Source organism: Marmota monax, unplaced genomic scaffold (assembly GCF_021218885.2).
Source record: "Marmota monax isolate L192 unplaced genomic scaffold, Marmota_monax_Labrador192_F-V1.1 WCK01_AAM20220418_F8-fsc00005, whole genome shotgun sequence".
NCBI lineage: Eukaryota > Metazoa > Chordata > Mammalia > Rodentia > Sciuridae > Marmota > Marmota monax.
The window spans coordinates 23566539-23588991 of NW_026692254.1; the positions used below are offsets into that span (position 1 = coordinate 23566539).

General features: G+C 41.3%; 1 protein-coding gene across 8 annotated transcripts in view; it reads right to left on the reverse strand.

Moving 5' to 3' along the window:
* Sv2b (synaptic vesicle glycoprotein 2B) overlaps positions 1-22453 on the reverse strand; it is a 257782-nt gene that overhangs the window by 21556 nt on the left and 213773 nt on the right. For all 8 annotated transcript variants that reach the window (XM_046436674.2, XM_046436683.2, XM_046436718.2 and 5 more), the window contains 6 exons: positions 16331-16511; positions 15821-15972; positions 10356-10489; positions 8688-8777; positions 3259-3369; positions 2415-2503 (listed from right to left, as the gene is read on the reverse strand). In XM_046436674.2, coding sequence (XP_046292630.1) covers positions 2415-2503; positions 3259-3369; positions 8688-8777; positions 10356-10489; positions 15821-15972; positions 16331-16511 — 757 coding nt within the window. The remainder of the gene's footprint in view (positions 1-2414; positions 2504-3258; positions 3370-8687; positions 8778-10355; positions 10490-15820; positions 15973-16330; positions 16512-22453) is intronic.

The following is a 22453-nucleotide window of genomic DNA, read 5'->3' on the forward strand; positions in this document are numbered from 1 at the left end:
TTAGTGACTCATGAAACACTAAAGACATTGCAAGTAACCATAGGAACAGGACAAAACATCACTATCACTTAACAGTACACTGCAGGTCTTCACCAATTCAGATGAGGGAAAAAACTTAGGAATGTCACAAATTGCAAAGCAAGAGGTAAAACTATCTCTACAGGCAGATGATATGATTTTATGCCTGGAAAACTCAAAATAACCAACTCAAAAAAAATGAGCATTAAACATATGAAAAACAGATGCTCAATTCTATAGATAGAAAGAAAAATACAAATTAAAATCACACTGTTAGTTCTCATCTACCAGATTGTCAAAGCACCAAAGTTTGCTAAATCACTCTGTAGGTTAACAGGTTCTACCATAAATGCTGAGGAAAAAGACAAAATTGAACAATGCCTTGTGGAGGAGGACTTGTCAATGCCTAAAAATATGACAGATGAACTGGACCCTTTGACCCTTTAGCTCCACTTGCAGGAATTCATTCCACTGATAAACCAGTCCCCACAAAAAAGTATCTTACAAACACGGCTCCTCATTTTGTCATTGTTTACACAACAAAAATCTAATACTGTCCCACCAGTCCTGCAATGAGGGCCTGGTTGAATAAACTGTGATAATTTACAGTGGAGGGCTAGGCAGAGGAACTATGTGCTATAAAGAAGAATGAAGAAAACCTTAATTTACTGGCATAGAGAGATTTCCAGAATATATCATTGAGTGTAAAAAGCAAATGCAAAATGTGTTTCTTTGAATAAGAGAAGGAAAAAGAAACAAGAAATATATATGCATGTACATGTATATATATGTACATATGTATCGTGTGTGTATACACACACATACAATTATTTGTTTACATTTGCAAAAAGAATCACTGGGATAATAAATAGAAAAATGGAAGGTGATTACATACTGGAGGCAGAAGGGAGTGGGTGGAGGGAGAGGGAACAGATTCAAGATTCCTGTGTTGTTTCAACATTTGAATGCATTACTTATTCAAAAAATTAAATTAAACATAAATAAATATGAATAAAACATATTTTTAACACCATCAGTGAATTAATCCTAGTGTCTGTCCTTTGACTCCTAGTTGGGATTGAACAATTTGAGGGGTGCTAGTTCAGGCTTCTTCTATACCTTTAGCTGTTTGTTTGCGTCTCAAAGGTCAGGTCTCCACACACACACACACACACGTGCTGGAGGACATTAAGTCTCCCCATGTTGTTCCCACAATCAGAGGTCATGAGAGCCCCTTTGCTTTCCTGGGGTGAAGGAGGATTTGGGGATACAGGTGGTGTGAACAAAGCAATTTCCCAGATGGAAGTTTAAAATATTGTTAATATTTCCAAGTTGATAATAGCAATTTATTGAGTACTTATTAAGTGCCAGAAACTATTGCAAGTACTTGATACATACAGTAAAATGTTCCCACAGTGCCCCCAAGTGGGTCCCAAAACATGCATAAAGAGTAAAGTCATGTTAGCTGGAGGCCACTGGAGTGACTTGGTGTAAGCCTGCAACTTCTCAGAGGAGTCAGCTAAGCACCCCTTTGTTGCAGGGCAGTGTTGCATGGGTCCCCTGTTCAATCTTTCCTATATTCTCAGCAACATATATTTGTCTTCTCCACACTTGTTCCCTGCTACCTCTCTGTGAACAGAAACTTTTTTCCATTCAGGTGTCAACTCTTAGGAAAGGATGGAGCTTGTAGGTAAATCCTGATTTGCTCAAAACATTGGGAAATTCCATCCCCTTCATCATGATGAGTTTAGCCTGTGAGCCACCCCTGCCTACTCTAACAGGAGGGAAAATTGACTGGGAACCTTCAGAGAAAAGTTCCCTGGCATTAAAAAAGGAAGTTTTGTAATGAGCAATTAGCTAACAATTAGCAATTAGCAACCAGTTAACAATATCATATTGTTTATTTGAAATCTGCTAAAAGGAGAGATCTTAAGTGTTCTTAACACACACACACCCACACACACATACATAGACGTTAGCTATATGATGGGCACACTCACTAGCTTGATTGAGGCCACTAATTTACAATGTGTGTGTTATGAAAACATTAATTTGTACACCTTAAATAGACACAATAATTATGCATCAATTATACCTCAGTATGGATGGGAGAGGGAGTCAGGACATTTTCCCCCATCAACAGAATGCCTCCACTGGCATCCTGCAGTCACCATGAGAGCCGGCCTGAAGCTGAAACCCCTCCTGCAGTCCACTTCTCCTCGCTGGGACTAGATATTTCCTCTAACAGAAGCCACTAGCATATGCTGCCTGTTCCCTGCAGCCAAAAGCATCCGCTCTGATACAAACTCTCCAAGTTAGAACCCGTTATCCTCCATGTGCAAAGGAAGCAACTGAGGCACAGGGGAATGGAGGAGCTCACGTAAGACAGAACTTACCTCAAAGCCATGGTAAACCAGACCACGGCCAAAATCAGCGTGTTCATTCTGTAAGGTCCCATCACACAGTACAGAGCGTTATCCCAGACCTAAACCCATACCAGAGAAGAATGGTTAAAGGAAGAAACTTGGAAAAGCCCACGTACCAGATTTTCTAATAAATGGCCTGATCAATGACCTAGAACCCCAAGTAGAGAATGAGCAATCCATTATTCCCCAGAGGCAGTAGATCTGTTCACATGGCAAGGAGAGCTTCCCGTCACTCTTCTCCTGGGAACACATGCATGTGACAGAAAGCACACCAAATTAGGATTTCAGGGCCCTGAGCAACCCGGAGCAGTGAGCCCTCCCTGCTGCTGGCAGGGGCAATATAACCCGTGGTTAGTGACCACACAATATGAGCAACGTCCAGCCTCTACAGACTCTGGCTGGTCAGCCATCTCAATGCTCAATAGCTGACCTGTTCCAGAGAAATGGCTTTGCCATGTATGGAGAATCTTTTCTCTAAGTCACTAAAAACCCCAAGGAGCCATTTATTACATTCACTTCTCTATCTAGCAAGAGAAGTTGCTAGCGAGAAGGATGCGTACTCAGGCTGGTCAAGTTCTTGCCTTGAGAAAGATAAGCAAAGGAAAAGACTGAGGTTCAGAGAATTTGCACCCTGAGGGCACTTGGCAAGTTAAATGCAGTCCTGGGGCTGGAACCCCACATCCCCCACAAGCTGCTTCCTCTCCAGCTCCCTGTTCTGGTTGATAAAGTGTTCAGGGTTTTTACTCTTCATCCACTAAGGTCATGGGTTCCCTCGGAGACATTCTCCCACCCAACATATGTCCCCAGTTCATACCTGCTTGAAAGTGGTACTGAATCTGACCAGCCAGCGCTGGTACCAAGTTCCTGTTGAACTTTGGATCTCAATGAATTCATCAATTTGCTTGGGAGTTTTGATGTGGGAAACCTGAAAAGCAAAGCTGGTGTAGAGAATCTCTACCTCACTTAGTCTTCAGAATTTCATTTCGAAGTCTACATAATTAACTTGATTAAGTTATGTAGGTGAGATAAATGTCACCCTCTAGTTTTGTGATTTTGGGCCAAAAGTGTGCATAGTGTCTCTTAGGGAACTTTCCTAGGTGGATATATCTCAGTGAAACAAAATGTTCAGAATATTTTTGCTAATTTACACCTTTAGGAGATTTGTATTAGTGGGTCCACAATATACTGGTTTCCCATTCATGTCTGCTTTACCCACAGTAAAGTTGATCCCACATTAAAATTTACAACTCTGTCCTTAATGGACATAAACATCACAGAAATCTAGAACCCAGACAGATGAGAAGGGATGTTGCTACAACAAAAATACAACAGAGAAATCACAGCCTCCCTGCAATCCCTGAGTTTGCTGGTAGAAATCAAAGAGAGGAAGGGGATAGAGTAGTATAGCTCAGCATTCCCTCAAGGGCCCTGGAAAGTTGGTGTGCCAAAGTCACACCCTCCTTCACCATGATAGTGACATTCAGGCCAATCAGATGCTTACTGTTAGGTGCAGGGCAGGCTGAACTAAGTTGTCTGCAGGGCAGGCTGAATGAATGGTAGCTGCAGGATAACCCAGGCACTCAAACCCCCCTCTGTCTGGTCCTTTATCACCTGTTTGCGTCAAGGCTGAACACTCACCCCCACCCGTCTGGTGCAACGGAAACCCACATCTGACCCCTGCCCCATCTGCCTGAAGGCAGAAGAGGACACCCTTAGCAACTACTGTATGATCCAATCATTGTACGCCAACAAGGCAGCTTGCAGACCCAGAGACCCCATTAGATTTGGGCTATAAAAACTCCCTTTTCCCCCTCTCTCTCTCTCTCTCTCTCTCTCTCTCTCTCTCTCTCTCTCTCTCTCTCTCTCTCTCTCTCTCCCCCCCCTCTTTTGCACTGCTGCAATAAAGACCTCTTAGTCACTCCGAGTGTCCTGGTCACTTTCTTTCACTTACAGCAACCAATGAAATTATATAACTAGTCACCGCTTTAAGGAGATTCCTGACCCCACAAATTTTTTAGTCAAGTTATCAAGGTCCATGTTTGCAGATAATCTCCCCTAATTCATAGAACAACTAGAAAAGGGTACTCAAAAAACAGTGTCCATCATGTCCCCCAATAAGCCTAAGGTACAAAAAAAAATGAGTCCTATGAGTGTCTCCAGCTCTTTCTTCAGCCCAAGGACTGAGAATGTGAGGACCTAAAGGAAGAGAAATGGAGATGAGGCAGGAGGATGATCCACAAGCAGAAGCCAGAGCCTGGTACAGACGCTGGCTCACTGCTGCTTGAGCACCCAGAGAGCTTGGCAGGGCTTCTCAAAAGCCTCACCACAGAGGGTCAGGTGCCCACTGGAGAATCTGATAAGGCACAGGCTCTCCCTGGAGTTGCCCTCCCTGAACACACTGAGCCTCCTGGATTCCTCCACCCTCCCAGGTGTGCAGCTGTTGCAAAGCCTCCTTTGCCTGGGGTCACACAGGGAGAGAGAACTGTCACAGCAGGCTACACAGAAGAACTCTCAGTGGCACCTGGGCTTCAAGTTCAAGTTATCCAATACCCCATGGACATCAGTGAACCCCAGTGACCTCCAAAGGAGGCCAGAGGGGAAGGTTCACACCAAATCAGCAAGCACCTTAGAAAACACTCTCAGAAGCATTAAGACTTGCACTCAAATGTAAATTTTTCTTTGCTTTGCTCCTTAGGAAAATAACACCCCATTCCCTAGGGATTTGGGAGTGGGTGTATTGACAACTTCAAGCACAATTACTCTAATTTGTGATTAATTAGAATACTCGTCTTTGATTCAGTCTAGATTAGCAGATGGAAGAGCTGGGGATGTGGCTCAGTGGTATAGTGTCTGCCTGGTATGCGCGAGGCCCTGAGTTCAATCCCCAGCATCACACAAAAACAGATTAGCAAATGGCTTGTGTTCCTTCCAGTCCTGCAGAACATGGGTCCCCAGCAAAATGCTTCAACTCCCTCCACCTTCCAAAGGTTTCTCCGGTGACAACTGCCAGGTGATTCAGAAGCATGTAAGGCTTAGGAAGTAGTTGATTAAAACCTGGGGCGCAAGGTGAAAGTGAGGAGGGAGGCACCTAGCCTCAGCCTTCAGCACCCCTAACTGGGATCCTAGCCAGCCCTCATTTCATCTTCTTAGGCTACTGAGAACATGTATGAGTCTTTTATTTACTGAGGGGGGCACACAGGTACCTAACAGTTAACTCCATCAGGGAGGTTGAATACTCACTGACTGACAACCAAGCACGGGCTAGCTATCTGAAGTCAGCCTTCTCTCTCTTCTTTCCTTCCTTCCTTTCCCTCCCTCCCCGTGGTCTGTGCACTCATCCACTTCTCAATGGTTCATATGATCCTAATTTACAGTGATGGAATATTGAACAACAACCTTTTTAAAGTTCCATTTTCCAATTAGTCACAAACTACTAAAAGCAGGGCTCTCTGAGGACCTAGGAATTTACATGCTTGTTGGGACAAAACACAATCCCGGACCCTTCATCTCTGATTTCTTCCTGAGCTTTCTTCCCTAGATCCCATTCCTGACATAAGGAACTCTGGTCCAGAAGTAAAAGGCTTAACTTTTGCCTTTGGAAATTGGAGTTTTATTGATTTGCAGGCTAAGATCTCATGCTTCAACCTTAGGCTGCTTATATTTGCTAACATAATTAAATCGGAGGCCATTAGGATTAGGCAGTGCTAATGCTCTGGGCTCCAACACAAGCAAACTGAACCTAACTCAGAATTTAAGAGAAAATTATACTTAAGCTCTGCCAATGACAGGCACTCAACTGACTTTAGTTACATTATCTCGAATTTCCCACCAGGAAGGTCCAAATAAATAAGGCAATTGCTCAAGCTTCAATTAATCTGCTTCCAAGTTCACCTGTGATAGCTTTTCTCCTTGCTCCTCCCGTGGAGCTCCAAACCACTTCTGGGTTGGATCTGCCCAGTTCAAAAATCACATTCTGCTCAAATAAACTCTTTAAGATTTCAACATGCTAAAGTTTATCTCTTACGACATTAGAAGAAGTTGCCAAGAGAGAATACAGGATCGCTTCTCTAATAAGGAGTTTCCAGGAGGGCAAGCTGAGCTGGTTTGGTTTAGAAGGGGTCCTTCCAGAAGCAAAAAGCAGAAGGCCCTGGGAGTATTCTGCTATGGAGTAGCTGCCATACCAGGGGACTAAGGGTAAGACGAGAGACAGGAAGAGCCACTAGTTCACAGGGGAAAGATAAGGGTAAACATGCAAAATGGGGCAGACAGGACTTTCTATCAGAACCCCTCTTAGGAGAGACCATGAGTGGAATAAAACTGTTAGTGTACTTCTTGAGGTAAAAGGAATATCAAAGAGATGGGCTTATAGTTGAAGGACCAGCAACTATAGTCATGCGCTAGGAGAAGTTGCTTGAATCCACAAGGAAAAAGAGAGCAAGGGAAAGGAAAGGGGAGACCCCCACCCCCAAAAAAATTAAAGGAAGAGAGAGGATGGGGTGAAGAAGACTGTGTCCTCTGTTGTAATTTCTGTTATCCTTAAATTCTCAGTAAGGCTATTAAATTCACAGATGCTTGGTGTGGGTGGTGGTAGTGGGGTGTGTGTGTGCGCATGTGTGTCTGTCTGTCTGTCTGTGTTTTATACCCAGTTGATATGATGCAAAATCAATCCAGCTGATGTGGACTCAGAGGCTGGAGGCAGAAATGAATGACCAGGGAAACATCTCCCAGGAATAATCAGGAGCTTGGAGAGAAACTTTGGACTTCCCCAGGCTGGGAGATGGGGTGGCAGTGGGAGGATGCAGGAATGAGCCAAGTATGGCCAGCCCCCAGTGACCTGGAGCCCAGCTGTGGTATTACGTAAAATCCATCACTGAGAGGGAGGAGTGGGGGATGGAAGTCTGGGAGAGCCATTAACATCTTTCATTTGGGATATTTCTGTTAATTCTACATCTTAATAATATTTGTGATAAAACTATTGATCCCATATTTTAGATATTTTAGGAGCACTGGAATTGGGGAAATATGCCTTCAAGCAATTTTTAATAGTTTATAACTTGAATTAATTTATGAAAAACATTCATAACCTTTTTAATAATAACATTTTTTTACAGATACTATTGTTGACAGATACTATTTTACATGTTTACAGATACTATTTTCTTGCTTTTCCCAATGATGAAACAAGTACAGAGAGTGCTTTGCCAAAGGCCACACAACTAAAAAATATTAAAACCAACCAAGATTTGGACCCACACTGCCTGGCTCCGGATGCAGATGCTTAGCCATCCTGGGATTCCACCTGAGAATCAGGAGTTTTAAGCAAGGACAAACATTTTAATCTAGACTTAAATTATGGAAGCCAAAGAATCAAAAGCATTGAATCAGAAGTAGGTGGGAGTTCATCCAGGAAGGCTTCCTGAGGAAAGAGGTTTGAAGTAGGGCTTAAAGGAAACTACAGGAACAGGTGCACAGAGCTGCCTGGCACAGGCATTCCTTGTGGTTGGCCACAGAGCACAGAGCATAGCAGGCAGGAGCACAGCATCTCTGCAACATGACATCTTAGCAAGAAACAACACTGGCTAATGACCAATGCTGGTAAAGGTGTAGAGAAATGGATACCCTGTTTCTGGTGGCACCATAGAGTTGCATAAACCCAATGGATATAACTTGGAGATATAACTCACAAGCTATAAAAATACCCATGCACTATGAACCAGTCATTTTCTTTCTAGGAATCTACTCTTAGAAAGCAAACTCAGAAAATGAAGGGGAGAACTATGTGCCTGTGAAGTTTCGTTGCAATAACATTTGCAGAAACAAGGTAATTAAAAGGGTAAATAAAACTCGAACATTTTAGGGACATTCAGGAAAATCGTGCTAACGTTCCTAACATTAACATGCATTAAGATGAGCGTTATGAATACTATGAGGCAACATATAAAATGCTTATGAGTGCTGCTAACTATGCATATGTAAATATGCACATGTATGCTTACACCCACACAAATAGAGCTAGTTTTTGTTATTATCTTTTTTTTTTTAAACAACACTACCCAGGGAAAAACCTAGAAAGATACTATTAAAATATAAAGAATAATTACGACAAAGTGACAGGACTATCAGGGGTTTTTTTCTTTTGACAAATTTCAGTTATGTGCTTGTATAATAAAATTATTTTTAGTCATGAGCAAACCTCACAGAAGCAGTGTGACCCCCATGTTGGCTCAGGAACTGCACACTCACCGTGAACACCTTCTCTGGGGTCCCCTTGGCCCTCATGTTGGTGTCATGGACCTGCTTAAGAATCATCCAGGCTTCATCATGTTTGCCCATCTGGTAAAGCCAAGGAAAGAGACAAGAAAATCCATCGTTGAATACGCTTTCTGTTTATTAGGTATATAGAGGGTAATAGAGGGTACTGAGTCCTGGATCAGAGGGACTGCACACTGACTTTTTATACTAGGTAGAACTTGGAAAAGACTAGGACAAGTTTCCATTCCCGGCCCGTCTTGGAAGAGAATAAAGTTGTGCTTCAAGGTGCAGATCCCTGGTATTATTACCATCATCACCTACTAGGAGTAATACTTCTAGTTTTTTATAACATTGACTAGACCAAGAGGTAGGAACCATGTTCCTCACTGAGTAGATAAATCAAAGAAGCTGCATGTTATGGGTTGCAGTCCTCATCCCCAGTACCTCAGAATGTGGCCTCATTTGCAAAGAGGGTTTCTGCAGATGTGATTAGTTAAGACGAGACCATCCAGGAGCAAGTGGGATTCTAACCCAAAGTAATTGGTACCCTTATAAGAAAAAGTCACGTGAAGGGACTGAGGCTGTGGCTCAGTGGTAGAGCACTTGCCTAGCATCATGTGTGAGGCACTGGGTTCAATCCTCAACATCACATAAAAATAAAAAAATAAAGGCATTCTGTCCATCTGCAACTACAAAAAAATCTTTTAAAAAAAAGTCATGTAAAGACAAGAGACACACAGGGAGAATGCCATGTGGTGACAAAGGCTGTAATTTCAGAGATGCAGCCACAGACCAAGGGACAGCAAAATTGCCTGTAGACCACTAGAATCTGGAAGGATGCTCCCTTGCAGATTTCAGAGAGAGCCTGGCCCTACAGATACCCTGATTTGGCACCTTGTGCTTCCAGATCTGTGACATAAGTTTGTTATTTTAAGTCATTCCATTTGTGGCATTTTATTATAGCTGCCCCCAAAAAACAAATACATAAGAAAGGGTGAATTTCAAGATGATTCCCCACTGCATCTGCCTGATCAACGGGAGGCAGGAGGAAATTCAGTGTGGAGGATCACTGTGCAGAAAGCTCCAGAAGCAGGCAGATAAAAGGACTTGTTCTGTGGAAGCCTCAGAGTCCTTCTGCCCCTTTGACAGCTCCTGCTCTATCTGACCACTGCAAGCACAAAGAATCCCCCCAAACTTGGAAGACTCCTACAGTCATCTCTCAGGACCAAAGGGTAGTTTTCCAGTGGGGAGGGGCCTGCATAGCTAAGAGTCCTGAAGGCCCTGGGAGCAGTGAAGAGGTTTCCCACGGAGTTCACTGCAGCAACATAGGAAAAACAGCACACAGCTTTAAAGAGCCTCCTCACCATGACTTGTACGGGGAGTGGGCACCACCGGACAGCTCAGGAGCTGCCCCTTTACCACTGCCCAGCCTCAGATAGGGCTCCTGAGCTGCACTTCATGACCTCCTGGGCCCTGAAGTATCCATGGGCTATGAACCCACAGCATGCCCCATCACCAACAGGAGGGAAGCCACTGTCAGTTATGGGCTAATGTTGGCCGACATGGGTAGGTTTGCAGCATGCACTGAGGAGAGGAGTAGAACCAGGGCTGAAAGAAGCAAGGATGTGGCTTTTGTGCCATGAGGAAGCACAGACTCACCTCTAGCAGAAACCTGGGGCTCTCTGGCATGAACTTCAGGGCCACCATGGATACCGTGCAAGGCAGAGCACACACAATGACAAATACCCTCCAGCTGTGGAAGTGGTAATTGGTCCCCATGCTGAACCCCCAGCCTGTAAAGAAGCAGAGGATTTCCGGCAGTCTTTCCACTGCAGAAGACTGAACTCAGAAGCACCAGCTCTCAACTTGAGGGTACCACAGTATGGCCTGGGCAGCTGGTTAACATGCCACCTCCCCAGCGGCACCCCCAAAGTTTATGAGTCCTAATTCTGGGATAGAACCTGGGAATCCTCTGCATTTGGACAAATCCCTAGGTCTAGATGGCCTGACATTTACAAAGCCTTGGATAAGAGTACAAAACCCCATATTTCTATATGGGTGCTTAATTTCAAGTGAAAGAATTTACATAAAAGATGTTCTATCCACCTGCTTTGACAAGATGGCTGGGCCCAGAATTACATCCACTTTTGCCAGAAGAACTTCTCTTTCTCCTCCAGCTCCTCTGCTGAACAGGGGCCCCATGCCAACATGTAGGGACACATCACCATGATAAGAGGGGACACTCTTGCCTTGATTCCTTGAATTCAGTGGAAAGGCTGGATCCTGATTGTCCATAGCATGATCTGATCAGAAGCAGGAAGTCAAGGCCCAAGGAACCCCTCATTTTATTGGAAGACCAAAGGGGACTTAATGTGGCCAGGGTTTAAGGATGCCTCTCACCCAGGTCAAAAGGTAATGCCAGGGCTGGGGCTGTAGCTCAGTGGTAGAGCACAGGTGAGGCACTGGGTTCAATCCTCAGCACCACATAAAAATAAATAAAATTGTAATTGTGTCCATTCTACAAATATATATATACGTATATATATTTGTAATATTCGTATGTAAACATATATATATTTGTTTGAGTGTGTGTGTGTGTGTATATATATATATATATATATATATATATATATATAATTTTTAAAAAGGCAATACCAGCTCCAGGTGATTTCAATGCAAAGAATTAGGTACCACACTTTTAAAAACACTGTAATATATATATATATATATATATATATATATATATATATATATATACACTTTTTATAATAAAGTGGACTGATTCACTCAAATAAAGTTCACCAGCACTGAAAGGGGAAAGCAACTATCATTCTACAAAGTATTGCTAAAATTCATATTCAGAAGTTATTTTCTTTTTTTTTTTTTAATATTTATTCTTTAGTTATCGGCGGGCACAACATCTTTGTTTTTTTTGTATGTGGTGCTGAGGATCGAACCCGGGCCGCACGCATGCCAGGCAAGCGCGCTACCGCTTGAGCCACATCCCCAGCCCTCAGAAGTTATTTTCAAGCATTATTTTTTAATACCTCATGGGTAGCTAACTTTTCTTTTCTGAGAAGCCATAACACAATAGGAAGACCCTGGACTTTTACAACCATTTAGATCAGAGTTCAGATCCTGAGTTTATCACACCAAATGATAATGATGGGTTTTCCCAACTGTAGAAGGCAGGTAATAGTACTTCCACAAATTTGCTAAGAGCAAACCCCCTAGAAACCCATGAAAATTCAACTGCTGTTTTCAAAATAGCTGAATGACATTTAGTGTCAAAGATGTTGAATAAAATAGACAAAATGGATGAACTTCAGCAAAGATCAGCAAAAGAATTTTTTTTTATAAAGAAAAGGCTGAGATTATAAAGCAAAATGATCCCACTCAACGCATCTCCAAAGACAATTCAAAAAGTATTTTTGTAAATCAAAACTACATAAATACATCCATTCCTAAATTTTAGAAGGTAATAATTATTTGGATATATAAGTTCTAGTTCTTTTACTTAAAACTATACTTTCTGACTTATTCCAGTGGGGGAAGCTTACCTCTTGAATTTTCATTGGCTCCCCCTGGGGCTTCTACTTGTTTGCCACAGTTTACTCCTAAACAATATGGGTGCTCCTGCGAGTATTTCCTACTCTGCACAATTAAAGGACTAAGAAGAAAGAAACCAGGTAGCAAAATGTGGGACTGTGGCCACTCAAGCATATTTGGCCCCAGCAACAGAGAACACACCCCATCCAACACAATCAGATTTTGCACAGCTTGGTTGCTTTTCATCTCACAGGGCTTTGTTTATTTGTTTTAATTTTAATTAAAAAGCCTTTCCATTCTCCTGGGAATAACACTAGAAAGAGGAAGATAAAAACCATAGCAATATTGACACATTCTCAGCTCATGTCCAAAAACCGCTCTAGCATCATTAGAAGTAATGTTGATTAGAACTGCACGGTAGTCAAACTTAGATGGATAACCAGGAAAGGGAGCAGAAGCAGGTATGCTTATCAAGTATTCTGCCTCAGAAATTGTTTTTCTTTATGATAATATGTGTAAATTATCCAAAATCCATTATCCCTCATGCCTCTGTGGTTTTTAGGGTGACTTCAGTAATCTGCATTTATTGCATTCATTAGGCACATCCTTGGGACCTTAAATTGAATAAAATTAAATGGTGAACTGCCTCCAAATATTTGGAACAATATTCATTTGGAGGCAGGGATTGTTCTGTTCACTGATCTTTTAGCTCGCCCTACTTTTCTGTCAGGATTTCACAAACATCTGGTGATGCTGGCTACAATGAGAATTAATCTTCCATAATATATCTATCTTTTTCTGGGCTATGCCCATGAGATCCCAGAAAAACATTCTGAGTTTCGTAATTTTCTCACTCAATGAGTCAGTCACTCAAATTTCTGGTGCCAAGACCTCCCATCATTCATTCTTGCAAAAGCAATTATATGGGTTACACAAGCTGTACACAAACATCAGTCTCCTTTTTGTAGTCACCCTTGCATTTGTTAGAGGATTAATAACTTAAGCATATTGAGAAATATCATCACATGTCTGGTTCCCTCTGGACAAAAACATCTGGTCCTAGTAAAAGGAGGCTTAAAATAAATAATAATCACTCTTGTTATATTGTAATTCTAGTCCATCATATTTCTAAAATAGTTTTTCACCAAGCTAATGGCTATTTGACTAAGCCTCTATTTTCAAATACAGTGTCAAAGTCACAGATTTCATAAGGCATACAAACAGGGATACGTCCTGTCCACTTGAGGTAAAATATTTAACCACAAGCTCTGCCCTCAAAGCAGCAGTGGTCAGCCAGCAACCATGCGGTCCCTCTACCATGGGCTCTCATTCAATCCCACCCGAATTCTTTCAATGCTTTCTTAGAAATAAGGCACTTTGATACTGGAGTAAGTATAATTTCTAGTTTATAGTGACTACCATGGATTGTCGCCTGCCTTCACAACACCCTCCCTGCCCTTCCTTTCCCACTACGGGACATGAGACTGACCCCACCCCCAATTCCAGGGATGAGAAACTATATCTAAACCATTCAAGAGCTGCATTCTCTGTGGTATATTGATGGTTGAGGTAGGCACATGATCCAATTGAAGGGAAGTCAAAGACTTTCACTCATTGCTCGAAGGCAAGGGCGTGCTTCCTTTGTGCAAGGACAGTATGCAAACAGAAAGCCTGGAGTAGCTACTGCTTCCCGGAAGGAAGCTAGCCAAGTACTGGAACCATATTGAAAATGTTCTCAACACTCCTTTGCATCCCAGGAATTGCTGAAACTTCACATTCTTCCAACATGTGATTCCATGATCCTATAATGATACTACAGTTAGTTCTTTTCCCTTCTCTCCCCCTCTCTATTTTATAGGTGAAGGTACAAAGGCTGAAAAGATGGAGTGACTTGTCCCATATCACATAACACCACTATATTGATTTGACTTTCATTCAATTTTTCCCCTCCCCCTAAAGGCTTTTCAATCACTTCATTTAAAGGTGGCAATCATTTCTTAGTTTTAACACATTTGGAGCAGTTAACAGAGGAAGTGATGTTATGTCAAGAATTGTAACCAAAAAAAAAAAAAAAAGGCAATTTCTCACAAGGAAAATTAAACAGTACATTTGAGTAAAGGGTAGAATGCAGAACCTGATATTAGGAGTATACAATTATGTGCCTAAAATTATAGGGAACTGCCTAGTGCCAGAATTAGCTGGAAATTCTTCAACTTTATTTCACTATTCTTGTTCATATTTCTTCTCTGTTTCTGATACAAAACCCAACAGGTTCTCAAATAGTAGATATAGCAAAGGCTACATGATGTTCTCACACCCTTTTCCCCCACATTCTGCACACACAGCTAGATTGTTTCCCACTGTCATTACAATAGCATGTGGTCATACCACAAATGTGGGGCCAGTAGAGTATGAGCAGAGACTCTGTGCTCTACTTCCTGGCCTAACTTTTAAAACACCAACATACAAACATATAACTGCTCATATTCTCTTCCCAAACCAGAGACCTTGTGAGCCAAGAAGGTGGAATCACATGATGGCAGAGCGTGAGCCCCAGAATTACTGATGGAGCAGAGCCATCCACAGGATAGAAACACCAGTTGGACTTTACTTTTACTGTATTAAACCACAGGGATTTCAGGGCCTATAAGTTTATTGCAGTAATGCACCCAATATCACCTTAAACTAATACAGTAGATATTGTTCACTTTAAAAGCTTTCTAAAAAGATATAGAACTGAGCCGCCATTATCTCAGAACACCTAGCTGAGAGGATCAGGTATAAAACAATGAATGGGAGGTAAGTGTTGGTTATCTTCAGGGACAAGGTTAGCTAAGGGTCCTCAGGATTCTAAATCATGGCAAAGACGAGACTCATAATCCACGGTTTACCAAAAATGATTTTGAAGGATGCTGATGGCATGACCAGTTATATTCATAATAAAATTCAAAACTGCTGCCTCCTCCCTAATTTACTGTTGAGAAAACCAATCGTAAATGTTAATGTTGGCAGATCTCTATTTACAGAATACAGTTTTTACAACTATCCAGGGTAATAAAATTGTCCCAGCTAAAACCATGACCTTGTCTCCAAGGGCTGCTTCACCGTGCAGCCAAACAAGAATGACAGCAGATACCAGAGTGGAAAGTGTGCAAGTGTCCTGCACCTGAAGGAGGCTTGGCATCCTAACCCCCGTCCCACCTTAAGCCAGGGGCATGACCTTGGACAAGGGCTGCTTGGCTTTTGTTACATCTCTCATCTATAAAATGGGGTCACCAATGCCTAACCCTGGAGGGAGGAGGGCTGGAGGACATGAAGTGTGAAATCCTTTCAGATAAAAAGAAGGATAAAAAAGGGGAGATAAAAAGGAACAGAGGTAAAGAGGGAGGACAGAGTATACTATGTGTAAAAAGTCATGGGTGTTGAAATTAACAATATGTTCCTTAGGAAGATCAAAGTCACATATAGGAACCTTGTGTGAATACTGGGAATAAAGTTGAGAACAGGAAAGGTTGTTTGGGTGCAGGTACCATAGAAACAGGGCCCCCTGGGCATTTTTTAAGCCAATGACTCACCATAGTGTGGAATGATGCTCCAGGCCATGGCAGATGCGTAGATGCCCCCAGTCATCCAGAAGATGCCCAGCCAACTGAGATGTTCTCCACGCTTCTCTCGAGATAAGAATTCAGAAAAATAGGCAAAAACAATCGGCAGAGAGCCTCCAATGCTGCAGAAAGGAAAATGCCAGGAAAGAGAGAATCAAGTTATATACTGAAAATGGTCATAACAGGAACCAAGTTCCTCAGACCCCACCCTTAGGCCCTGTGGTGAAATAACCCAGGAATGTGACAGACCAGCCAGGCAGTTCCTCTCTACCTATGGGAAGCAATCTTTTGACTTTATACACTGACATTACAATTGCTAGCCCTAACCCTTATTTTTTCTAATGTTCAACCTTAATATAGTATCTTGAAAGTCAATCACAAACAATCCAGAGCTTTCTGGAGGTAGCACACATAGCTAGAGTACCAAAGTACCTAGACCCTTGGTCTCAGAGAGGCCAGCCCAAGGTCTCTGAGTCATACCCTATGCCTGAGATGAGTCGGCAGAAGAGGAAGGCTCCATATCCCTGCACAAAGGAGGAGAGGGAGGCGAAGGAGGCATTGATGGCCAGAGACATGCTGAGGACTCTCTTCCTTCCTAGCTTATCAGCCAGGCCCCCCAGTATGAAGGCCCCCGCCATCATTCCTAGGTAGACTATCAGTCCTGTAAGAAGGGGAAAGAAAGGGAGAAGATGGAGAGAAAAGATAAGACATTAGAGACAATTTGATGTTTAGAAAATCCAATGCCCCTTTTTACCCATCCTAGAAATTCTACATCATAGACACACAAAAAAGAAATGTGACAAGATATTCATGGAAAATTAACATTTCTGTACAAATATGACCTTTTACAAATGTTAGTCCAACAACAATAACCTCACCAATACAATAACTGTATACATACCGACATAGATGAACTGAAGCTAAGACAGATGTTCCCCTCTTAAAGACAATTGTTTTAAATGCCTAATTCTCAAATAAGGGAAAGGCTGTAATTTTACTTTGAATCAAGAAAAAATGTTTGTACAAAAAAAAGTCCTCACCTTAGGGGTGATATTTAAGGAGAGAGAATTTTCAACGTAAGTGTGGCAATGTGGGTAGGGGAAAGGTTGGGAAGGAAGGATATGGTACAAGTGTAAAAGAACAATTGCCTACAAGGTCAACTATCATATTACACATCCACAGAGAAGCTTCTGGGAGCTATAATCAATGTTTAGACTTCTTAGGGGAATGTAACATAATTTGAATATAATGTGAGGTGTGTCCAATTTAATTCTGCATGAGGGTATCCAGTGTTCTCAATTCTATTGATTGGAAGAGGTTGTACTTTTTGTTGTGTTTTCTTGGCAAATTTGATCATATAGCAATTAACCATAAATTTGTTCCATTGGTCTATATATATTTTATGTCAATCCTATGCTATTTGATTACTACAGTAATCAAACTATATTTGAAATCAGGTAGTGTTGATGCCATAAGATTTGTTTTTTTGTTTTGTTTTGCAGTGCTGGGGACTGAACCCAGGGCCTTCTGCATGCTGAGCAAGAGCTCTACCACTGAGCTACACCCTCAGTCCTCAGCTTTGTTCTTTTAGCTCAACATTGCTTTGTCTATTTGGTGTCTTTTTAATTTAACAGCATTAATTCTTCTAATACATAAATACAGGGTATTTTTCCATTTACATGCTTCTTCTTCAGTATTTTGTATTTCAATATTTTGTAGTTCTCAATGTATAGATCTTTCATTTCCTTAGTTAAATTTATTCCTAAGTAATTTTGAGGATATTATAAATGGCATTGTTTTCTTGATTTCTTTTTCAGATAGTTCTTTGTTAATTCACTGTTAGTATATAGAAATTATACTGATTTTTGCCTGTTAGTTTCCCATCCTGCAACTTTAATGAATTTGTTTATAAGTTCTAACAGTTTTGGGTGAAGTCAAAGAGTTTCCTGTATGTAAGATCATGTCATCTGCAAACAGAATCAATTTTACATTCTATTTTTTATTTTGATAATTTTTATTTCTTTTTCTTGTCTAATTGCTCTGGCTTGAAATCCCAATACTGTGTTTGACAGAAGTGATAAGAATGGGCATTCTCACCTTGATCTTGATCTTAGAAGAAAGATTTTCAACTTTTCACCATCGAGTATGATATTAACCCTGAGTTTGTTATATGTGGTCTTCATTATTTTGAGGTACGTTCCTTCTATACCTGATTTTCTGAAAGATTTTAATCATGAAAAGATGTTTAATTTTGTGTTTTTTCTGCAGCTATTGAGATGATCTTATGATTTTTAATTTTCATTCTGTTAATGTGGTATACAGTGTTTATTGACACACATTTGTTGAACCATCCTTGCATTTCAGGGATAAATTCCAATTGATCATGGTGTGTGATCCTTTTAATGTGATGTTGAATTTGACTTGCTAGTATTTTGTTGAGAATTTTTGCATCTATGTTATCAGGAATATTGGCTTATAATTTTCTTTCCTTGTAGTGTATTTGTCTGGCTTTAGTATCAGAGTAATGCTGGCCTTGTAAAATGAATTTGGAAGTGTTTCCTCCTCTTCAATTTTTTGAAAGAGTTTGAGAAGGATTGGCATTAATTTTTCCTCAAATATTGGGTAGAATTTGCCAATGGAGCCATCTGGTCCTGGGTTTTTTCTTCGTTGAGATGTCTTTGAATACAGACTCAAACTTCTTACTCATGTTTGGTCTTCAATTTTTTATTTCTTTATGATTCTGACTTGGCAGATTGTATATTTCTGGGAATTCATCCATTTCTTCTGGGTTATCCAATTTGTTTCTGTAAAATTGTTCACATTACTCTCATGATCTTTCATATTTTTTATAATGTCTCCTCTCTCATTTCTGATTTCATTTAAGTCTTCTCTCTTTTTCTTAGTTGAACTAAATTGTCAACAAATAACATTGTTTGTCTTTTCAAATAACCAACTCCATGCTTTAACTATTACACTTTATTGATCTTTATAGCTACTAATGGGTCAGATTTCTCAGCTCTATATTAATTCATTCTTTCTTTGCTCAACTTCAGGACTGCTTGCTAAGTGGCTTCCTTTCTTCCAAGGAGATAAACAATTAAATGTATGATTATCACCAAGTGAGAAAAATGCTCCAATAAAGGTATGTGTCAATTGTTACTAAGACACAGAGAAGGAGCGGAACTTAGACATATCACACTCAATGTGGGAAGGCTCCCAAGAGAGTCATTGAGTTATTCTTGAAGGAAAAACAAAACCTAAGTTTCCATTCAGTGATTGGGGGAGTGCACTCAGGGAAGTGGCAGATGGCATGTGCAAAGACAGGAAGGCACAAAGAAAGCCTGATACCTTTGGGCAACTACTAGTATAGTCTAATGTAAGCAAAGCATAGTTCATGTGGGAGAACCCAATGAGGGATTGAGGCTGAAGTGTAGAAAAGAGGCCATAACATAAAAATGATAAATGGCTCTATATGTATGTGTCTGAGAGAGAGAGAGAGAGAGAGAGAGAAGAAGAAGAAGAAGAGGAGGAGGAGGAGGAGGAGGAGGAGGAGGAGAAAAAATACGCCCATGTATGGATGTTTGCCATGTGTGGGTACACAAATGGATGCTTACATAGGTCCATAAATTGGAGGGAAAGAAAGGGAAAAATTAAAGGTGTAGTCCAGAGATTGGCTAAGAACCAACCTATACCTGCTCTACCTTGGCCCCCAACCTGGAGAAAAACATTATTATCCAATAAAAATTCATTTTTCTTTTACTCCAGTAAGGCAATCTTCAGCACCTCTGAGAAGTAAAAGCACCCTTCTAGACCCTACTTTTAGATTCTGACTTTGCCTGCTGCTCCCCACAAGGATCTGCCAATAGGACATGAGACAGAGGCTCCAAGGGTGGAGGAGGAAGAAAGGAACTGTGCTTTCTTTTCCTGGTAAGACTTGCAGAGATTACTTCTTCACCCTGGCAGCAGCAATGCCTTTCCAAGGCAGCAGCTGAATGCAATGAATAGAAGCCACAGTGTGCCCCACCCTCCTCTCCCGCACCAGCCAGCTGGGCCCCTCTTCTGCAATCTGAGCTGCCACTCATTGGGGCACCTTCTCTGAGCTGCCAAATTATAATAATTCCAATCCCTTCTCATGATTTCTGCAGCCCTAGTGGTGGTAGCTGCTTGCTGCTTTCACTTTCTTAGTGATACTTTCTAAAAATATTTCTCTTACACCATTAATATTTTATTCCAAAGTCACTAGCATGAGTTCTGTCTCCTAACCATGCCATGGCTGATCCAGACACAGGGGCAGATTAACAAATATTAGAAATCAGATATGGAATCCAATCCCTCAGCTTTACCAGAAGAAGAGGTTGAGCCCCAGAAAGGTCAGTGACTCGCCCAGAACCTTGACAGTGAATGAATATCTGCTGTCACTGATCCCTGGTCTCCTGGTTCTGAGCCTAGTGGTTTTGCTAGCAAACCTCCCTGTCCAAGGCACAGAGGCACCAGAGAGAACAAGGCGAGCTTCTTGAATGCTGTCTTTGGAGGCTGGGAAAGAAGGAATGGAAGAAAAATGAGTCTTTCCACCAGGGAAGGAAAATGTGAAATTAACGATGCCTCTGAAATGGCTGTGCTATTAAACTCATTTAAAATCTGTCTTTAGCTGAAGAAATTAAGACAATAAATTTAGAAAATTAGAGTGCAATGGAGTTATCAAAAATTACATGAAGCAGATGAGGGGAAAGCTAGGAACTATCATCCTTCAATTCTGCTCAACAAGCTGAGTGGTATATTAGGGAAATGTCCCCAATACACTGAATTTTTAAGGAAATTAAAAACTATGGTTGTAACTTGCAGAGCAGAGAGGATGAAATCAAAGGGAAAGGGTATAGAGAAATGGGAAAAGCTCTTCTTCTCCTTCTCCTTCTCCTTCTTCTTCTTCTTCCTCCTCCTAGGGTCACTCTACCACTGAGCCATAACACCAGCCCTAGATTTTCTTTTTAATATATTAGTATTGTTTTGTTTTTGCTTTGTGTTTGTTTTGCAGTACTAGAGATTGAGCCCAAGGGGACTCTACTACCACTAAGCTACATCCTCAGCCTTTTTTATTTTTGAGACAGGGTCTCACTAAATTGCCCAAGCTGTGATCCTCCTGCCTCAGGCTCCAAAGTAGTTAGGATTACAGAGTTTTTAAAAATATTTTTATTTTAGTAGATGGACACAATCCCTTTATTTTACTTATTCATTTTTTTAGAGAGAGAGAGAGAATTTTTTTAATATTTATTTTTTAGTTTTCGGCGGACACAACATCTTTGTTTTTTTGTATGTGGTGCTGAGGATCGAACCCGGGCCGCAGGCATGCCGGGCGAGCACGCTACCACTTGAGCCACATCCCCAGCCCAACTTATTCATTTTTATGTGGTGCTGAGGATAGAACCCACTGCCTCGCACGTGCTAAGAAAGTGCTCTATCACTGAGCTCCAACTCCAGCCCCTGGGGAAAGTTTTTAATTGGTGATAAAGCAACAAAGGAAAAGGACTACCCCTCCTTGGAAGAAGGGGGAGCCTGTGCTGATGGGAACAATGAAAGGAAGAGCCCAGTTGTAAAACAGATGGTGTCTGGTGGGTTCTGAGTTCCAGGATCACCAGCTGCACAACCACAGGCAGCCCACTCAGTTCTCCTGGCCACCATTGCCCTTTGTAAGACTCAGACCACAGCCTGCATTCTGCAGAGTCGTTAGGATCACATAGAGGAAGGGGTTGGAAGTACTCAGCAGGATGCCTGCCACCAAGTACATCCACAGTCAATAAGAGCTGCTATTGTTATCAGTAGTGTGGCTCAGAAAAGTGAAAATAAGATGGTGGCCTGTTAAAGTCAAACCAGCCACATATTACAGGAATCTGAAGAAAGAGGATCGAGAAGAGCAGATGAGACTTATTTTTAGCAACATGCCCTTTAAATAGACTTCCCTTTCTCTCTACCTGGAGAAGGAGCCAGATTCCAATAAAAACCTTTCTTTGACTAAAATAGTTTTCAAGTTTTCTCTAACAGAACTTTCAGGGAATTATCTTTCTAACTCTGTGTTTGTCAAATCCTCTGGTTAAATGTTCTCTTTACTTAGAGGGGCAACCCTGATGTTCGAAACTGGGCCTCCATCAAACATTTTCTGTAAAGGGCCAGAAAGTAAATATTTTACTCATAAATAATCATTTTGTATACCTCTGATAGTCTCTGTCACCTTTTCTTTTAAAATTTACAGCCCTTGTCAGGTGAGGTGGTGCATGCTTATTATCCCAGCAACTCAGGAGGCTGAAGGAGGAGGATTGCACATTTTGAGGCCAGACTCAGCAACTTAGACCCTGTTCTCAAAAATTTTTTTTAAAAAAGAGCATGGGGTGGAATGTGACTCAGTGTTAAAGCACCCCTAGGTTCAATCCTTGGTACCAAAAATAAATAAAATGTCTAACCCTTTATACTAAAACACACCAAAGAGGAATACATTCTAGTGTTCCACAGCATTGAAGGGTGACTACATTTCACAGCAACATTTTGTTTGTTTCATAAAGAACTAGAAGAAAAGATGCCAAAGATTTTCAACACAGCAAAATGATCAATGAT